We start from the raw sequence: 20,038 nt of genomic DNA on the forward strand, positions 1-20,038 counted from the left end.
TGGATGGCTTAATTATTGTATTATTGTGAGAGTCACTGTCCATCACATCAAATCTGGGCTCACATGAAGCATTAACTACAGCCACACAGCAGCTTATTGGACTGTAGCAGTGCAACAATTATTTTTCCTGAGGTGTTCCAAATGTTTTGGAACTGCCTGCAGCCTGAATTTGTTGCCTTCTTTGTGGACAGCCACAATCATGGGCAAAAACTTTGGTCAGAAATGAGGACAGGGTGTGTAAATAAAAATACACTGCCTGGCCAAAAAAAACCCCAAAAACCTTTAGCTTTGATTATGGCAATAATCCCCCATCGCATAGTTTCATCAGGGTTATGCAATGTCAAACTATTCATTTATGTCCATAATTGTATTTATTTAATCTAATCTTGGACTGATGATGGGGCAGTTTGACTGCAGATTCCCAAAATACTCAGTGGGTTAAGGTCTGGACTCTGTGGTGGAAAATCAATGTGTGAAAATGATGTCTCATGCTCCCTGAACCACTTAGCAATTTCAGCCCAATGAGTCCTGAGGTTGTCACACCGGTATATATTCATGCCATCAGGGAAGAAAAGATCTATTGATCTAAAACATCAGTCATTCAGTATATTCAGACAGTCAGCAAACCTAATTTTTGGCATATAATGCTGCTGAACTTGGGCCTGACAAACTGATAAACTTCCTGATCATAGCACTTTCCCCACAGGTTTGTACAGTTTGGCAGTAGGCATGATGGGTGCAGCACTGCATCCACCACTCTCTTTACCTTGATGTGCCCATTACTCTGAAACAGGATAAAACTGGACTCAGACCACATCATCTTTTTTCTCTGCTCTAGAGTTCAAGCTACTTAGCTAATTGAAGCCTTTTCCCATTTATTCTCACTGTGTTGTTTTGAGGCTACATAGCTGTTTAGTTCAAATACCTTCAGTTCCCTTTCACATTGTGTGAGTGGAAATGCTTTCACTTTCACTATTAAACATTGTTGTGAGATCTGCTGTAGATTTTCTTGTTATTTCATTTCACGAAACATTTATGTGATCTCCAATGATGATCAGTCAAGATTTCCTTTGTTGTAAACTACAACTCAAATTTTCTTTTTAATATTTGGCTACAGACAGAGACTCATTTCTTGCTATGATATGTCTGTTATATGATGTGTTCTTTTGTCTCTGTAGGGTGAAACAAACTTAAAATTTTAGCCTTTACTAGAGAGTGGGGGCTGCACGATGGTGTGGTGGTTAGCACCGTCGCCTCTCACGTACGTCGGCTTCCTCCCACCGCCCAATAACATGCATGTCAGGTTAATTGGTGACTCTAAAATTGTTCCTAGGAGCGAGTGTGAATGTGGAAGGTTGTTTGTCTCCTTTGAGTCAATGTGGACTTGTCCAGGATGTACCCTGCCTCTTGCCCAATGACAGCTTGGATAGGCTCTTTGTGTATGTGTATGTCGTATTAAACGGGTATAGAAAATGGATGATGGATAGAGAGAGGGAAGGTAAGCTGTCTATGAATGTCATCCACATGAGTGTCAAACCTGCAATAAACATCCTCGGAACATTACCTCTGTATATATTTTTGTCCCCAACAATCTATATCCAGCTGTGTTAGAGTAATTGAAGGGAGCTGTAACATTTTCAAACATCAGCACAGAACAGGACAGACCTTAATTAATGAAGAATGCCTGCCTAAATGAGGAGGGAAATGGCAAAGAACAGAAAAAGGAAAGAAGAGGAAAGTAAAGGAAGGGACAGGTGTGACTTCCACTTGTATCTGTGAAGCAGAGGAGAAAAACTAAAAGGAAAAAAAGAAAAGAAAAAAACTGAAATATAAGGAAGGGAGCAGCAGCATCTCTCCAGTGTGAGTTTGGAACGACTCCCAGATCAACAAGCCTGTTAGAACATGACTGAACATGAGAAAGCAGCTCTGTGTTTTGTCACTTAAGACAGACATACGGTACAAGTGCAACTGCTGCTTTCACTTATTTCTTGTAGTTTGTAGCCAAGAGGTTTTTTCCCTTTCCAGTTGTAAAGTGTTATTGTCTGGGCTATAATTTTAAAAAACAAGACAGTGCTTTTATCTGGGGTCTCTTCATTTCCTGTAACTCGGGTAAGCCAGTTGAAGGAGTTGGAAAAATGATCATTTCAAAATGCCACACTACATAACTCTGCACAATTTATAATGCATACATTTATACTATATTTCATCTGCATTTATTACACGGTTGTAATCCTGCATCAGTTTGTTACTTGACTTTTAAGGGTCCTCTAAGGACTGCCCTGAAGGAAAGCTGTTGCTGATAAATAGATTGGATTTAGCTGGTATGGCCCTGCCTTTTTTCCCTTTCCGTTCCTATCATTTCACAGTTTACTAGCGTTTGAATGAATACTTGAATGAAATTGCTTATTTATCCTTAGCTGCCATCTTGACCAGGACTTTCAGTAAGAACAATCTCACATCTAAATGGGGCATTCCTGGTAAAATACAGAGCAAACAAATGAGGAGTCAGTTGGCAGAAATTAATCCCAGTTAGATCAGCTGTTTCAGCTGCTATTATTTTGAGTCAAAAATTGAGGATTTGCTGCTCTTATTGTTAACAAAAATTTGATAATTACTTGAATCCAGCAACACAAACAAATATTTTTGATTCAGAGATCAAATAGTTGTTAGATCATCATTAGAACCCAACCCACTAAAAACTGAGAGAAGTAAGAGAATATTCTCTCCAAAAATGCCTTTTAAATTGATTTTTTTCCGAGTCTGCTGTTTGGAGCCGTTTCACCACCACCCACAATATATCATCATTTCCAGCTGGAAGCTGCTCCAACAGTTTCTTGTGTTTTTTCCTGTAGCAGTAAGACTGTAAGACTCAGTAATCAAGTTTTCATTTAGAATCTTTTTCCCCAGTATGAACACAGCAGTAATCATGACAGTAAAGTACAAGATCATGACACTCGTTCTCTGTGCAACCACATTGGTTATGATTGTGAAGTTGGATTTAAACACAGAACAACTTATCTTGAAAAGGAAAATTTGCAGCAGTTAACTACATATCATGTATTTAAATAATGCTTCACTAATTCACGACTTGTGGAGATTCAGTGCATGAATAAATGCAGGATGCATCATTAAGTTCTTCTGCTGACCATCAATTATTAACTTACTGATTTAATTAGTTAACAGACAGATTAATCAGTTAAAAGACGTTAATTTACAGTTACTTAATTCAAGTTTTATCAGTTGAAACAGATGCCAATGAATTTAATGTAAACTGAGTTTCTTTCTTAAAAGTGTAATCATGCACCTTTATTCATGCTCATGTGAATAGGTAGTGTTCTGCTTTCAGAGAAGATAAGCAAATATACTGGTCTGCAACAAAGTTCAATGACTGAAATCCATTTAATTAGCTATAGACCGATTCAAGTATGAAGTAATTAAATCATCATTAAAAATCTGATGATCTTTTCATTTGGCAACAAATTGATAAGAGCAACAACCCTTTGTGAAACATTCTGCATTAATTCAGGCATTACATAATCATGAATCATGCATTAGTTTAGGATTATCTAAGTATATGATTTATATTCCTTTCATAAAATATTCCTTGATGTTGTGTTTTAATAAATGAGTGCTAAAAAATACTGAGATTTTATTCTGGGAATGGCCCGATTCACTGAAACCTCAAAGTACATTCTCAGTGCCGATTGGCTGTCACACCTGTCCGTTCCTTGCTGCTGCGTCTCCATTGAGGGGTTTCAAGCAGAATGTAGAAGGAGGATTGCTTATTGTACTCCTCCCGGTCTAAGATCCTAATGGTTATGCTCTTCCTGTATGGGACAACACACGTACACACACACACAGGGAGGAGGTGAATGCATGCATGGCAAACAAACGGCATGGCAAAGTATATACACAACAAAAACAACACAAAGTGGAGCTGCGGATGTGGTGAGATGAGGTGACCCACAGCCTGCTGCATGTTCACTGTCAGGACACATCAGCAGGAGAGCAACAGGAGTAAAAAAGGCAGAAGATTTAAAGTTAAATCTCCTCCCGTGTGCCTCCTTGTGTTGAGAACATGCAGCTTTTGCAGTGTGGCGGACGCTCTGGGATCAAGAGTCAACATTCACAGGCTCACACTCTTCCTGACCTTTGGTATCATTGCTCTCCACCAGGCGAGGCTCCGCAATCTCTATGTAGAAGGTTTTGTTCTTCTCGTACTCCTCGTCGTCAATTATTTTCACCTTGATGATTTTACTGAAGGAGGGTAGGAAAAAGGACAACAGGAAAAGGGAAAAAGAGAAGAAAGAACAGTGAGGACAGGACAGGCTGGAAACTGGGAAACAAAGAGGAAGCAGAAAAAAAGATGCATTTTTCCAAAAGCAAATGTCAGGAGACTGTTTGAGGTCGTTTTGCCCTTAAGACTTGTAAGTTTTGATATTTCCATCTCTGACGTCAGATTAATCTTTTATGTTATCAGAGCAGCTCACATCAAGGTGACAAGACTGATCTCAAAGATTTTTCACAGCCACCCTGCAGCCTCATCAAAGCTCAATTCAATCATCTGCTTAAGTTTGAAATCAGGCCCATTATTAAGAGAAAATTTGAATGTTAAAGACACAATGAAGTGTGGCAGTGGCTGCATCCTCCCTTAGTCATATGTAAGTAAGCAATCAAAATCCTAAATGTGTTGCATAGTTAATCAAATTGGAATCTCCAGCAGATTCTCAATATAAATTCAATATTTTAGAACGCATTCTAAGACCTAAGACAAAAGTGACCCAGTTCAGGTGGAAGCGTGCTACCTACATTGTTACTGACTGCCCACAAACATTTTCCCCCCATGAAGTGGCCTCCCTCTGCAACCATCACTAAAACTGCTCAGGATTGGCTTGAGAAATGCAACAAAGAGCCTGGGATGTTTCTCAGGCCTCCAAACTCCCCAGATCCCAATGCAATTGAGCATCTGTGGGATTCCTCAGAAAAATCCTGATCTATGGAAGCCTGCAATCCACGGACCCAAACATGCTACAAATCTGTGCCAGAAGGCATTAAAGCCCACCCCCACCCAAATCTTATCAGAGCTGTCTCAGCAAGACCTACATAAAAGCATCTAAGCAAAAGATGAAGGTGTTTTTTTTTTGTTTTTGCATTCAGTTGTTTTTTGCACTGACGCCTGTGGAGAATTAGAACAATTAATTATCATTGTAGCCAATTCAAGATATCAGTTTTCAGTAAAACAGTATGGAAGATATGTATGTGTGCTAGTGGTTCTCTTCACATTTCTTGACTGAATTCAAAGTGAAACAAAACAGTTAAAAGTTCAACAGATGAGTATATAGGCAAGTCAGACAGAGCAATAAGAAGCAGTTCAGTTTTAGTGGAAGGACAGATAGAGCATGAAAGTAAGATTTTTTTTTTCCTCTACAAAATAGAGTCTGCTGCTGCTGCTGCTATCAGCCCCTTAAGTGAACATCTCAAAGAGAAGTAAAGACTGGCACCAATTTGTTCTGCAACCTACTTGGATTATACAAATCAATTCTTCCACTTAGTCTCTTCCCTCACACAAAAAAAATGTTAGATAACATCTACATCTGTGACACACATATTACCAAGTTGCCCTACATCTAAACCTTTCAGTGTCTGATATATTGTGACACGACAGCAATGAACCCAACTGTTACAGCATTCTGCCAATTCAAAAAGACGAGACAATCATTTCTTTGTCCGAGCAAGAATTTTCAACCGATAAACCAATAAGTGTAACAGCAAGTATTGACCAACCAAATGCCTCAGAGTATAGAGAGCATGTGTGACTGAGTATTTATTGTGGCAGTTGGCCTCGGTCATATTTGGCACGCCAGTTCATATTCCAAGTCACAGGGCTATGACACGGGGCACGGTGCGTGCAGTGTGTGTTTGTGTGTGTGAATGAGCGCCTGTGGATGTGTGTTTATCTTGTGTTTCCAGTCTGGAACAAACCCCTTATTCTGATCCAAATCCACTACAGGCAATAACAAAGACAGCTGAGAGAATTCTCATAATCTGGCCTAGAGGGCAGCAAATGGGAACACTCACACATAAACACACCTTATATAAGTGTTATCTCTGATCATAAGCCTGCAACCTGTGTTTAATCGTCCTCCAGCATCGTGTCAGCTCAATTACATTTGAATCCATGCATTCAAAACGGCTGTTTATACACAATCAACTTATTCTTGCAGAAATGCACACAAACATCTGTCTCTAACAAAGACTCTGAATTGCATAAGAAAAAAAAAAAGTTAAAAAAAATCATACCCACAGTGAATACTATCAGCTCAGTGAGCTAAAGGTTTATAAGTTTTGTTTATGTAATTAAAGAGTGTTCAAAAATAGTAGCTGTTAAATCAAATTAGTTCTTCCGACTGATCTTTCAATTATGCACCGTAACATCGCGGGTTAATATCTCAGCTGCATCATACAAAGAGTGTAAAGGTTAACCCATTAAAATATGACATGTGACCATTAACATACAAATGCAAATCTGAGAATTTAGCTCATTACACTAGAGGGATTAGTCCACTTAACCGTGTTCCAAAACAGCAGATGGAGAGCAGATTTCACCTTCAGCTGCAGAGAAGTTCACATCTACCAGGCTGACACTCGCACAGCAGCCAAAGAGGTGATGGAGTTAAACCCTCCTCTGCCTCAAGGTGGAGCGCTCGAGTGTGTTTCTTAACCTCTCAGCCGATGTGATGGAGATGTTTGGGTTATGTTTACATTCTCTCTGGGCATATAACTTCTGCTGCATCTACTTGAATGAATAAAAAGCATTGGGAAGATGTACATTTATATGATTTTAATACCTCATATTTGTGTCTAGTACAGATTCCATGGTGCCATCAGATTGTTAAAATTTCAGAAAATGGGTCTTCCATATCGCTTTCAGACAATTCATTGCGGATTCTCTACATCATTCTCAAGACAACAGCAAATTGCTGATTTTTGACGCCTGTATTTTCAAATTACAGACAGGGCAGGTAAGCACAAAACCTTTTGGCCACTTTTCTCTCAAAAAAATCACAAGACCATTTTAATCAGATCAACTGCAGTGAACGTGAGAACGGAGAATAAAAAGTTATATCCAAGTGGCCATATATGTCTAAAATGACAATAACATATTTTTGCAGAGACTCACAGATGAATTTGCTGGGAAACGCACAAACTTCGACAGTGATTCCTGTATGATTGCACAGTCAAAGCAGAATATCCAGACAGTGCATCAGCGCAGACATAATTCATCTGTAATGGACTGGATTTATCATCTTGATCGGCGCCCTGATCTAGGTCCGCTCACACAAACACATACATACGCACACGCATCCTGCTGCATGACAAGCAGCTGGCTGTACAGCGCGCTGTCCCATTGCCATGGCGACACTTTGTTTGGGTAACTAACAGGGGTGGAGAAGATTGTTTCCAGAGCAGTGGTGTGTGTATGTGTGTGTGTGTGTGTGTACTGATGAGTGTGTTTGAGAAAGAGGACACATGCTGCATGCTCACTTTACCAATTTGTATCCATCGGTGTGGGTGGATGTGTGTGTAAAAATGTGTGTGACATATTGATATTTCACCGTTTACACTGTACATGCTTTGTTGTGCATTTGTATTTGATCATGTAATAATCTACTAATTATGTTCAAAGTAAGAGTAGTGGGAGCAAATACTTCTCTATGTTGGTGAGCTTGTCATGTGACAACTGTCTATAAAAGAATGACCTGTGCTGAAAATAAACAAGCTTTTTACATTTGTTGGGTAAAATGTGCATCATTGGGAGGACCCTCAGTGACTGAACAATCATCTGAGAGAAAAACATCCTCAATTTTAAAAACACGTCATCATTCTCTAAGGGCCGACAAGGATAAAAATACGATGGCACACTCTCAGACAGAGGGGGTAATCGCACTTACATGAAAAATTTTTCACAGAAGCGTGCTTTCACATCCACACACGAGCACACTAAAGGAATTTGGGCTGCAGGAATTGAAATATGCACGCGCAACAACACACACACACACTTTATTCCAAGGACCACGATGTGTGTACATCTGTCCTTCCACAGATGTTCTCCCTCTGACTTTGCTAAAAAGCATAAAAACAAGTGAGCGTCTGAGCAGCTGTGACAAATCACCATTGAAGTGCTTCTCCATCCCATGCATCCAGCTTGTTACCTATGTTTTAACTATGGTTCCACACATTGATCTTTCACATACAAGATTTCAGTCAGGATCTATAAAACATTTCACTGAAAAACTTAAATAGAGAAAGCTCCCGAGGACTGGCCAGATAAAAGGGACATAGTGAAGTAAACAGCCTACAGATTACCCGACTCAAACTACAAATACACTTTTGTCAGTGGGTGACCAGAGTGTGTGTGTAGTTTCTATCTTTCTTTGGTTGATTCACATATGACAACTTGATGCGCTTTTAATAAAAAAAAAAATTATTTTTAAAAAAGGACATTTCTGCAACCGTTGTGTTTTCATCACTAAAATGTTATTCAATCTGCTGAGTTGTTTTCTGTAACGTACTCCAGTTTAAAGTATGATAAGTAAAAGCCCTTTCATATGCCATTTCAAGAGCACAAACTCGAAACAATAGTGAATAAAAACAGGAATCTCCACACATCTCCCAGCAGCATGCAGCTGAGTCTGATCCCTCACAGATTAAGGACAGCAAACTTTGACACTATTGTGTCTTACGGGAGTAATGGCAGCATTGAAACTTTGGTCTGTTTGCACCATCAAAAGCTGCAAAAAGAACCAAGTTGTAGTTATCCATCGATCCCTCCTGATGCACGATACATGTCCGACACTAACAAAACGGGTTGCTGAGGAGAGGGGAGTGACCCGTACCACTGCCTGTTGTGCACTAAAACTTGTTAGTGTGTAATTGTGCGTTGCCAAGGAAAACTGTCATAGCGACGGTTTTGGATTAGAAAATTTGGGATTGGGAATCACCACCTTATTTTAAGTTTCAAGTGGAAAATGCTGCTGCTGTGCTGGTTGGAGTGTGTGTTTATATATGTGAGGATGGCTTGAGGAAGATGAGTTGTGGATACACTGCACTGATACATCAAACCTGCATGGTTGTCTCTTTCAGTGGGTATAGCTGTGATTAAAAACATGTCAAGTGTCTTAAAAATTATGAGCACGATCTCTTTTTGTGTGTAAACTGTCCAAACCTTTTGGAAACTGGGTTGTGTTTTTGTAAAGAACTGACCTTTCAGACTAAACTTGTTTGTGTGGAAAAGATTTCTGGTGGGTGGATTTCAGTCACAGATTAAAAAGATGCGCGTGTGTTCATACTGTATGTACGCAATACTTCTCTGTGTGGGTGGACATGAAAAGAGTAAGCACGGGTTCCTGATTGTGTGTGTAAAGTTGTGTGAATTCAGCTTCTACACAAAGGGCCTCAAACATACAGCTAGTGTAGTCATAAATGTGATTGTGACAGTGACAGCAGAGTGTGATTTAATTAGCAAGAATGTATGTGCAGCACAGCTTTACAAATTAGAGCAATGAGCGGGTGCGTGCGTGTACCATTATGCAATGTTTTATACGACAAAGCTGATAATGATTCTGCCCACTGCGGGAAACCACAACAATAGGCCGGCAGCACTCAGGCAGGCCTCCACTAATAAGATACAGTCTGCTCACTAATACACATAATCTTGATTTATAGAGGCAAATGGAAACACAAAACGCAGACACACACCTGTGACAGGATTGCAGTTGATCCTTCATGGATCAGTTTTTTTTCTGTAAGTGTCCCTTTGGTTATGAATGTCTGATATTTTACGAGGAAAATGTTTCGTTTCTAAGTCAGTGTAGTAGCTGTTTCCTATGGAAAACGCAGACAGTGGAATCTGTTAGTTCATTCGGTGCCAGGTGTCACATCTTCCATTAAAATATATATTATTCAATTATTGCTACATTGCCTTTTTTAGGAATTTGTAGGCCAAGTGCTTCAGGAAAAGCTATCAAATCAAATGGGTTTTAAATATATTAACTTCAACCATTGCAATATGAATACTACTTGGATTTAAATCTTTGGTAGATGAATGTTCAAATGATCCAGAGCTAATAAAGACCAAAACCACACAACTCAACTCATATTGTATTGACATCTGTCAGGAGCTCCTGGAATCACATCTGAATGCAGAATAAGTATTTACCATCACATTTCAATGTGCAGGGTAGTGTTCTGCAACTGAAGCCTGATGGGTGAGGACATTCAAAACCAACAAAGTTAATATTTAGATGTTGAAATACTGGTGGACAATTAAACCTCAACTTTCACCCAGGAGGCTAGAGTTCCATCACAAGCCTTTAATTTTACACAATTTGTTTTGGGTACTGTTTGGTTATATTCAGAAAAAACATCTTAGTACTTAGTATAATACACCCATTGGAAATCAAACACATGGTTCTCTTTCTTTCTGAAAGAAGCCTATTCTTTATTTACCCAAAGTTACCATAGTTGCAAATCCAGAAATAGTGGTGCCACCAAAACAGCATATCTGACAACAGACTTGTGTCATTAATTTCAGACGTTTCAGACATATGGCTCCTGTATACTGGAAAAATTACACTAAATTGGTACCGAGTTGTGAGTAAGAATAGGTTTCAATAATCTAAAATGCTTAACAACTTGGAATATTTAAAGAACCACCTTTGTTTCCCCACATTTAACAACTAAATTTGTGGATTTTAAACACCTCTCTGATTATTGTTAAGTCAATGTAATATATAAATGTTATATTTTCAGAGTCTCTTTCACAACCATCTCTCAGACCCGAGATGCCAAAGCCTTTTGCTCATGACTGCATCACTAATATGACACTGGAAAACAGCGGAAATAGATTGATAAAATGCTAACTGATGACAACAATTTCCAAGCCTTTGCAGGTTTAATTTCCGACAAGAGAAAAACAAACCTTACATAAGCCGAGTGCCTCTGAATACATGCATTATAAAAAAAGAAAAAAAACATTAACCCTCATAATCTGTTTTCTGCTTCCTTTGAAAAACTTTGCCAAGAAACCACAGTGACTTGTTTTCTCTGTTCAGAGCCATATCAGCAGTCTGATACAGAACAGGGAAGTTAAAATAACGTTTATAGTCATGGTCATTTTTATTGGACAGCACTATACAAAACAGTTGACAAAGCCATAAACGGCAGCAACTCTCCAGTTTTGTCCAACTAGTGAGAGCGTGTTGGACTGTCTAACAGATTCCGTGTGTGCTAACATCAAATCCTCCTCTGCGTCATTTAAACTATTTTCTATCATCACAGGGAGTTTCCCCATCTTCTCACCGAATCTCTCCACATTATGTCTGGCTATCTCGCTCCCCTTCATTCCTATCTGCAGTATACTGTATCTTGTTAACCAAATAAGGAGTTCGGAAAATCCATTGGACGCCCTAACAGACACACACACACAGCTTTACACAGGAAATGTCTCAGAGGAGCTTGTAAATCTGACTGAAAAAACATAAATGAGTGTGTGCGAGTGTGTGTACTTATGTTGTGATGACATAAATCTGTTTGCAAAGTTACATTGTGGGGACTTGCCTCCCTTCTTGGAGACAAAAAGCAAGTACCCATAACATAAATCTTTGTGTTAAAATCTGGTTTGCTGTAAAAGTTGTCGTCTGAGGTGATGGAAAAGTGTGTGTGTGTGTAAGTTTCACTGCCCTCAGGCTATTTCCTCTCTTTCAGTTAAGTATTTTTGTTTAGTTATTCCAGTCAGGATTAACAGAGTGCTGAGCTCAGCATCTTGCAAATACCGAAAGCTCACATCCAAACTCATGCACACTTCTGTGCACACACGCACGCACACACGCACGTACACATGCACACAAACTATAGCTTATAATTGCAATTACAGAAAGCAAGTAGTAAGAGCTTATTAAAGGCCAAGGAGTGACAGATGGCGAGGCCACGGAACAAAAAGGTGTGTAAATATAGCACATGTATCAAGTTCTATATCAACAGGAACCCCAACATAATGAGATGGGGACAGTGTGTGTGTGTGCAGCACAACAGGCAAGAGAGGATATGAATGCTAATCAGCCAATGCTGCCAAACCAGCTGCAGTGTTCCATGATTTCCAGGCCAGTTATGAGATCTAAGCTGCATGATGGGAGCAGCGTTCATTGAGAGTGACGCAGTGTCAAGTGGACTAAGTAGCCTCTGGAGCCGTGAGCCACAATTGAGGCACAGAAAACACATTGTTTCTACCAACTGTGCCTTCACACAGACAAGCTCGAATTCAACAAAGTATAGTTCAGCATTTATTTTTTTTAGTCTCAGATAGACTACAATGTAAAAATCCTTTTAATTCTACTGCCAGAACGTTTTAAAACAACATATGTTGTACGTTATCTTTTCCTGTCATTCTTTTTTTCAACATTTCTTGCAATTAAATAAAAAATGACTGCACTTTTTACTACAGTGTATGTTCGTATGTTTGCTGTTAGAAAGTTTTTGTGGTGATCAAGTTTGGCTTCAATGTTCAGGTTCATTTTAGATTTTACAAAACTGCGCCAATGTTGCGTTGATCTAACATCATCCCAGACTACATTCCCAATGAGTCTTACATTGTGTCATGATCCATATCCAAGAGTTTTCTAAATATGTAAGCTTCCATCTTTTGTTTTCCTACTTAGCTACTGTCTTATGAATGCTGAAGTAGATGGAAACCAGATATCAGAAGTAAATACATAAACTGTCTTCGTCGTGGAGGATTTTGAAACAAACTTTGTGGCAATGAAAAGATTCCCAACATTTGAGTGAAGGTTTTATACTTGTTTATGCATGTGAGATGAGAACACTTTCACCCCAGACTGGACTGAAATAACAGCCCCCCTCTAGTGTGTGGGCTCTGATTCCTTATCTTAGTAAACAACGACACCAGTGTCAAAATGTTTGACAGACTGTGTCTGGTTCCAATCTTTTGATAAAACCATTTACTTGATGGTTGTCCTCAGTGAAACAGACAACATTTGCATTTTCTTTGGTTCCATCTCTCTTTACGACTCTCTTATTCGACTCTATACTTTAGTTTTGTCCATAAGAGTATTTTGTCTTTTATAATTGTTTAATGTCTGTTTGAAGATCTCAGGACAGTATGCGTGTATATGCCTTTCATTTATTATTCCTTTTTAATTGCTTTCAGATACTCAGCCATCATCACTTTTCAACTGGAGGTACAGGTTTGAAAAATGAAAAACTGCAAAGCACAAAAAGCACAAGTTGGGTTTAGATGCACAATTTGACATACATCAGGCCTTTGCTTCAGTTTGGATGGCATATTAGAGTACTAGAGAGTTCTACTAGAGTGTCACGTAAGATGAGCATCCTGACTTCCTAAACACACACAACCACCTTGCAGAACGGGAGTTCAAACAAGGACTTGCAACAGCAATGTTCTGTCTTCTAAAATCTGTATTATTTATGCAGCTTAAATCTAATTCTATACAGCATTTAAATTAAACTTGCTTTTTACTTTTAGCTTCAAAAGCCACCAGCAGCACTGCATTTTTCTACAGCTGCCTTCAAAATCTATATTTCATTCACTTGAATCCAAAATGGATCTCCCACCATGATTTTTTTCCTTCTCATGTTAAACCCTATCCCTCTTCCTACGTTGACCGCCTCCATCATGGTTATCTTTAGCATTTTGCCTCTCGGAACAGCCTTTTCCTCCTCTTTGAATAATAAGATAGTATAAAGAGTACGAAGCAGACCCACACAGCGGATAAAGACAGACACACTGACGTACAAAGACACAAAGCTAAAGATGGAGCATTCTTTTGATTTTAAGCACAGTAAGCGTGTTATGTTTGTGTAGTATCTTTTAAAAGTGAAGAATGCTGTGCAAAAATGTGGATTCTACCATGGAATTTAAGGTTTTATCGAGTTATTAGATTTTCATTTGCTTGTTAGTATTATGGCTTCTTTAGTTTGTTGAAGACCAAACTTTAAAGTTTCATCAAAATTTAACCAAGGTCAGCAGGTTTAGGTTCCTTTAATCAGTTGCTAAGCAACTCAACTCCTCCTCAAAAAAACTTTTTCATCAGATCTTTTCACATTATTGTCCAAACAAACATGATGTCCTTCAGAAACAAATCCTGTGGACTAGTGAGGTTAAACAAGAACTCTTTGGCTGCAGTGAATGAAGCACAGTGGTCCTTTAACAGACATGCTGTGAGCTTGAGTTTCAGCCAGTGGCAAGAGGGACATCTCACAATGCATATGAAAAAAGCTCAAGATAAAAGGTTGGTTTTGACTAAAAAGTTAATGATCCAAAACATGATTCTGAATCCAAAGTGATTACCTAAAGAAACAAGCTGAAAGTTGTGCATTGTCACTCACACTGTAGAAGGAAAGGCTGAATTGATCCAAAACAAAAAGACCCATAGCTGCTACAGGGAAAAATTTGCCACCACTTTATTAAGTATGAGAGCTTGTTAATGTAGCATTAACAAGCTCTCATACAAATTTTTCTGAAAGAGATTTTACTTTAGTTTTTTTTTTTAGATCTAGAAATCAGGAATGTCTTTACTCAAACACACTTTTGTTTCTGTTTCCATCTCACTGTAAATCTCAGATGTTAATCAAATCCAACCTAAATATATTCTGTACATGTATTGTACAATAAGTGGAAAAAAGAAAAGGTCACAATATATAGATGCTATACTTTATCATTTGAGCTGTTCCATGGTCATAAAACCTGGTTAAGGTTGTCAGTGATGAAAAAGTAAACTTAGTACCAACTGTAAAGAATAGGTAGAAGAGACTACAGCTCTCTCCACTTACTTCCTTATTGCTTTCATGATTTACTTCATTGAACATTGAAAAACCAAGACACCATTTCACTCCTCAATCTTCATTTGACCTGTTTTACTCCCATTTCACCTCTGTGTTCATGTTTGATGTATGCTCCTGTGGTGCGTTTGCCAGTCTTCCCATTTTCCCTCTTATTTCCTCCTCTTCTTTCCTTTGATTACATGCTCAATCAAACACTGTGCAAGTCAGCAAGAAGGTGGATGTGTGTGCAAAAGAGTGTATGGAAGGAAATGCAGGTAAATATATTGCAGACCATAAAAGCAAGCAACTGATAAAACCAGGATTAGAAAAAAAACAGAATACTTTGAGATTGATCAGGACACGCACAAAACTGCATTAAGCGAGCAGTTTAAATTCATATATTCGTTTGATACTCAGGCATTAAGGAGGTGAATTTAAAGTTCCTTCTTTTTCTTTTCAATTATTGCTGTACTTCTGAAGCTCTTGTTGCTGGGCGATTTAATTCATTTTATGATTACCTGTTTTATTGCAGAATAGATTAGAGTGACTGAAAAAGATACAATGGACAATATAAGAAGGGGACATGCCATGGAGTTGGCCCCTTGGTCCCCCTTTGCTGTGACACAGCACAATAACCTTGAACAGCAAATCAAGTGTAAATCAGCAAATCAGCACTCAGTGAAAGTAAAGAAAAATAACCATAGTCTTTGATGACCAGATGATTAACTATTTTCAGACTAACTTGTTAAAACGAATCAGCAATATGAAAAAAACTAATATTTAGACAACTATGGCACTTTTGGACATTTCCCCTTTGAGGAAGCAGCTTTATAAAAACACTACTGTGAACACGTGCGGTATTGAGCTCTAATTTGTTACCAGGAAACAGCAGTTTGAACCGTTTGCCAGTGCTGAATCTGACCACACAAAAGGGAGCATGGGAAAGCAAATGGCAAGGCTATTCAACCGGATGGAAACCACACAATAAACCTCACTGTCTTTCTTTCAACTACTTGGTCTTTGCCATTTCACTTTACAAACTTTCAACGGGTGGAAAAAAAACTCCTTTCTGTCGTCTTTCCTTTGCTGACATTTCCTGTCAGTATAGAAATTCTGTGGTCTCTCTTCACTCTGTCTAATACAACTGTCCTTCTTCCTCCTTGTACTCCTCCTCTTCCTGTTGTTGTCACATTAGGTTTAACAGTGGCACACTAGTCCAGTTGGCAGTGCCAGCCTCTCTCGCTGCCACTTCAACACAGACTCCAACTCTCCTCAATTTCTCCTCCAATTTTCAAATGGATTTTCCTGGCATGAAGTGAGGAGGCCCATTCACCTCTGCCCCCCACCAGCTCTGTGTTTTTGTTTTTGAGTTCACTTCAGACAGCTTTATTGGCCGGATTCATTGACAATAACTCACTTTCTCTTCCCTTCCCCTCTTATACATTTTTGTTGTGTCCCTCTATTCATCAATGAAATGGCTTTTTTGGCCAAGCTCAACAAAAAGCTAACAATAAATTTTAAATTGACCAGCCCAACTGTATAAACCTTAAATGGCGAGAATTAAATATGAATGTCATTAATTTATTTCCTCATTTGTCTTTATATGTCTTCAGTAACCTTTGCCCCTTTTCTCTGAAGCCTTTTCTTTCCTTCCTCCCATCTCATCCCTTGTTTTCCCTTTACTATTCATCATTAGCACAAACGTGAATCCATCTGGGCTTAGAGCCCACAATTTAATTAGAAACCATAAGTTCAGTTACTTATAGCCAGTTTACTGTTCTCCTTTGCACTGTGGTGGGAACAAGAAGATGGGCTGGATTGTTGCTATAGTTACACATGGCCAGTGTGACACCGTTTCCAAGGCAGTGTAATTGCTCTCCTGCCAGTTTCTCCTAAATGGCTTAGCTTACGGATGCCTCGGGGCAGGACAGGATATTTAAAAAGAGGAAAGTGTAAGATACACAGAGAGGAAAATGATAACAGAATGAGAGAGCAACAACTTTTCCCCCACCCCATTTCCGCTTCTTGATTAGATCAAGAATAATTTGGACAGCATCTGACCACGGTTCCTGGTCAGGTGTCCATCCCGGTGGACTTGTATATGTGAGATATGATCCAACAACCAGCTGAGAAAGTTTTTTCATAGGCTGGAGCATCAAATATAGGAAACAAGGAAACAATATGTTGCAAATTTTATGGCGTCAATCATTTTTAAGTATGAAAAATACTTAAGAACATGCTTGTGCTCTTACAACATAACTAAATATGAATGAAAGACACTGTATACTGCATAAATCCAGCTCTTCAACATACTGTACAGTAAAATAACTTTCTGCTATGCCCATATATGACTAGTACATTCACACAAGTGAACTTTTGACCTCTCCTTATAAGGTTGTGTATACATGAACAAATGTACACAACTCTCAAACTCACAACCCGATGTCCCAGGCACCGTCATACTTGGATTTTTCTACATCCTCCCCTCCTTGTCATCTTTTTAGCCAAACATGGTTGAGACACGCAGAGTGTAAAAATCAACAAATAACATTCCGCAATGGAAAACTGATTGAGTTCCTATTCATACAGACAAATATATTCTTGCACAGTATTTTTGGATGGAAACTACTTTTGAGAACCATTTAAACCAAAATGTTATGGACAAATTCATGCTACCCTTGGAAAGAAAACAAAATCTTAGTGCATCAGAGATAAGATATGTACCAATATGTATCAATGTGAATAAGGAAATGCTTTTCAAATTCATCTTTTGGGTTTTAAGTGCATCTGTCCTTCTGATTATCCATCAGTTTATCTCTCTTGTTGCAGTGACACCAGTCTAATCTTAGTCTGGGCATTAGATAGTTCAGCGGTCAGGAATTTCTTCCTAGAATGACACGTTGTTGAAGGTATTCTCTTTGATGCTGTCAGACCAGGTGAAACATATCTCTTCCACTGAGGAGGCATAGTTAACCGGCCACTGCTGAGTCTCTCACACACAAAGCAGCCACACATTTGACCTTAAGTGTTACCATGTGTATCTTATCACAGTGTTAAGTGCACCCTGTATGATTTAAACTTCTGTTTATGTACATATTTTACTTTTTTGCCTTCTCGCCATGTCCCTCTTATTTTCCATTCACACACAAGCCTTTACATCAGGTCATTGCACTTTCATTGTGGCCAGCTTTATTCAAACCCTGACCTTCATTATTACCAGCACATGTCTATTCTAGTGCTCACTCTAAGCAAAGCCTCAAAAATTTCTCTTTGCCTTCATCAAGACTGAACTTTGGTCAGTGATTAAACAAGAAAATATCCTAATGAGGTAACAAAGTTTGAATGCACACACCATTTGAATCTACAATAAAACAGAAAAGACATTCGATACAAAAAGACAAGCCAGGCAACAGGCAGTGAAACGCTCAACATTACTTTACTGTCGACCTAATAAAAGGAAAACTGACCTACACACACACACACACACACACACTCTATTTCTAACAGCCACTTTTGCAGGTCAGAATTGTAAATAGTAAATAATAGAAAAGACTGAGAAAGATCAAACGGTACAGAAAGATGAGAGCATAAAGCTCTTCTTCATCACAATAATATATTTTCTAACCTAATGAGCAATAGAAAGAAGTATTTGCTCTGTCACAGCTAATGTGTCAAATATTTTTATAAAGTGGAAAAAGAAGAGATTCAACCGACAAGACTCCTGGAGATACATCTTTAGTTGACTAATCTAAAGACAGGAAAGGATTGACAAAGGTAAACAAAGGTTAGCTTGCTGAAATTGCCCCTGAAGGAGCATGTATGTGGCTGGGCTTTGGGGAAAAGTCAACCAATCACAGACTTGCATTTAAACACCAACATAAACAGCTGGTGTTTGTGTCTGTTTTTAATTGTACTCTGCAGGGAGACATAGCACAGAGCTTTCTAGGGCATATCCAAAATATGAAGTGAATCCTTGCCAATGTGTGAAAAATTATTATTAGTTGAATAAGAAGAAGCCTGTCAAATGTTCTGTTATCACAAGATGCCATAGTAATCTTGTTAAATGGTTGGGGTAAAACTTAATTGAGAATTCATGGTAAGTCACTTCTTGGGACCTGCATGACTGATTCAATATGTTGGAATGTGATTAACACGCTGTCAAAGCTGGCATACAAAATACCTAAAGCCGTACTGTATCTATTGCTGATCTAGAGGGAGAAATCAGAGCAGAGGATGAAGGAAGATAAGAGACATTTAGTAATTTAATGGATCTGAAGTAATCCCCCTATCTACCGTTTTGGTTCAGATGTTATAAGAGAAACTAGTAGAGCTGACAGGTATGTCAATCTAAAGCGGGAAACATCTCTTGACAGATGAGACGCTGTGTGCAAAGGCTGTGTCCATCACAGGTATTTTGGCTCCATTATATCCAAGGCACAAACTTTTTCAGATTCACATCTCAGAAACTACTCTCAGCTGGCTACACATTTAAGAAATCAAAGTCTGTTATCAGTCAGCCACAGCAGTGAACAGCTTTGCTGATATGATAGCTTCAAATACCTTTTGAAGCTGAGCAGAATACAAATCAGTTGCTGCTCATCTTCCCATTTGTTGGGGCATGCAGATACATTTCCCCACACTAAGACCAACAGAAAGACATAGGAGGCAGGAAAAACCTTGCCCCAGTGAATCATGGAGACCTTGTGGACAGTTGTGTGAGGTAATCCATGATTGTCGCTATTGTATTCTATTCTATCAAGCAAACAGAAAAAAAAACTGAACTAAAACTGGACCCACCAGCTGTCAACTCTGAATACTAAGAAATTTAATGAAATTGGAACTAAGAAATTTAATTAAATTGGTAGCAGTAATGACGGATATCTTAATAAAACAATCCTTATATCTAATTCTGTGCTTTTCCTGATGGCTGAATGAGCTAAAGGCTGAAAGATGACTGGACCTATCATCTTTCAATGGATCAATATTATATAGGAAAACTCCACAACCAACTTTTTTTCTCTCTACTATCCTCGTCTTGCCACTTGGTTTAATTATTTTCATACGAACTGACAAAATACAAGAAAAGAAAAAAAAAAAACTTTCATCACACATTTTCTGTGTTGCATATTTCAGAGTCACACTGAAAGCCTGGCAATGCAGCATTTTAGTGTTGGCCAGA

General features: G+C 38.7%; 1 protein-coding gene across 2 annotated transcripts in view; it reads right to left on the bottom strand.

The window, feature by feature from the left end:
- Window positions 1-20,038, bottom strand: part of slc8a1b (solute carrier family 8 member 1b) — a 134,328-nt gene that overhangs the window by 42,186 nt on the left and 72,104 nt on the right. The window contains exon 5 of one of the 2 annotated variants that reach the window (XM_072390638.1): window positions 4,151-4,257. In XM_072390638.1, coding sequence (XP_072246739.1) covers window positions 4,151-4,257 — 107 coding nt within the window. Of the gene's footprint in view, window positions 1-3,717; window positions 3,828-4,150; window positions 4,258-20,038 lie in introns of both variants that reach the window. The other variant, XM_072390637.1, reaches the window with a different exon arrangement.

The sequence above is a fragment of the Leuresthes tenuis genome, unplaced genomic scaffold (genome assembly GCF_036924035.1).
Source record: "Leuresthes tenuis unplaced genomic scaffold, fLeuTen1.0.hap1 SCAF_8, whole genome shotgun sequence".
Taxonomy (NCBI): domain Eukaryota; kingdom Metazoa; phylum Chordata; class Actinopteri; order Atheriniformes; family Atherinopsidae; genus Leuresthes; species Leuresthes tenuis.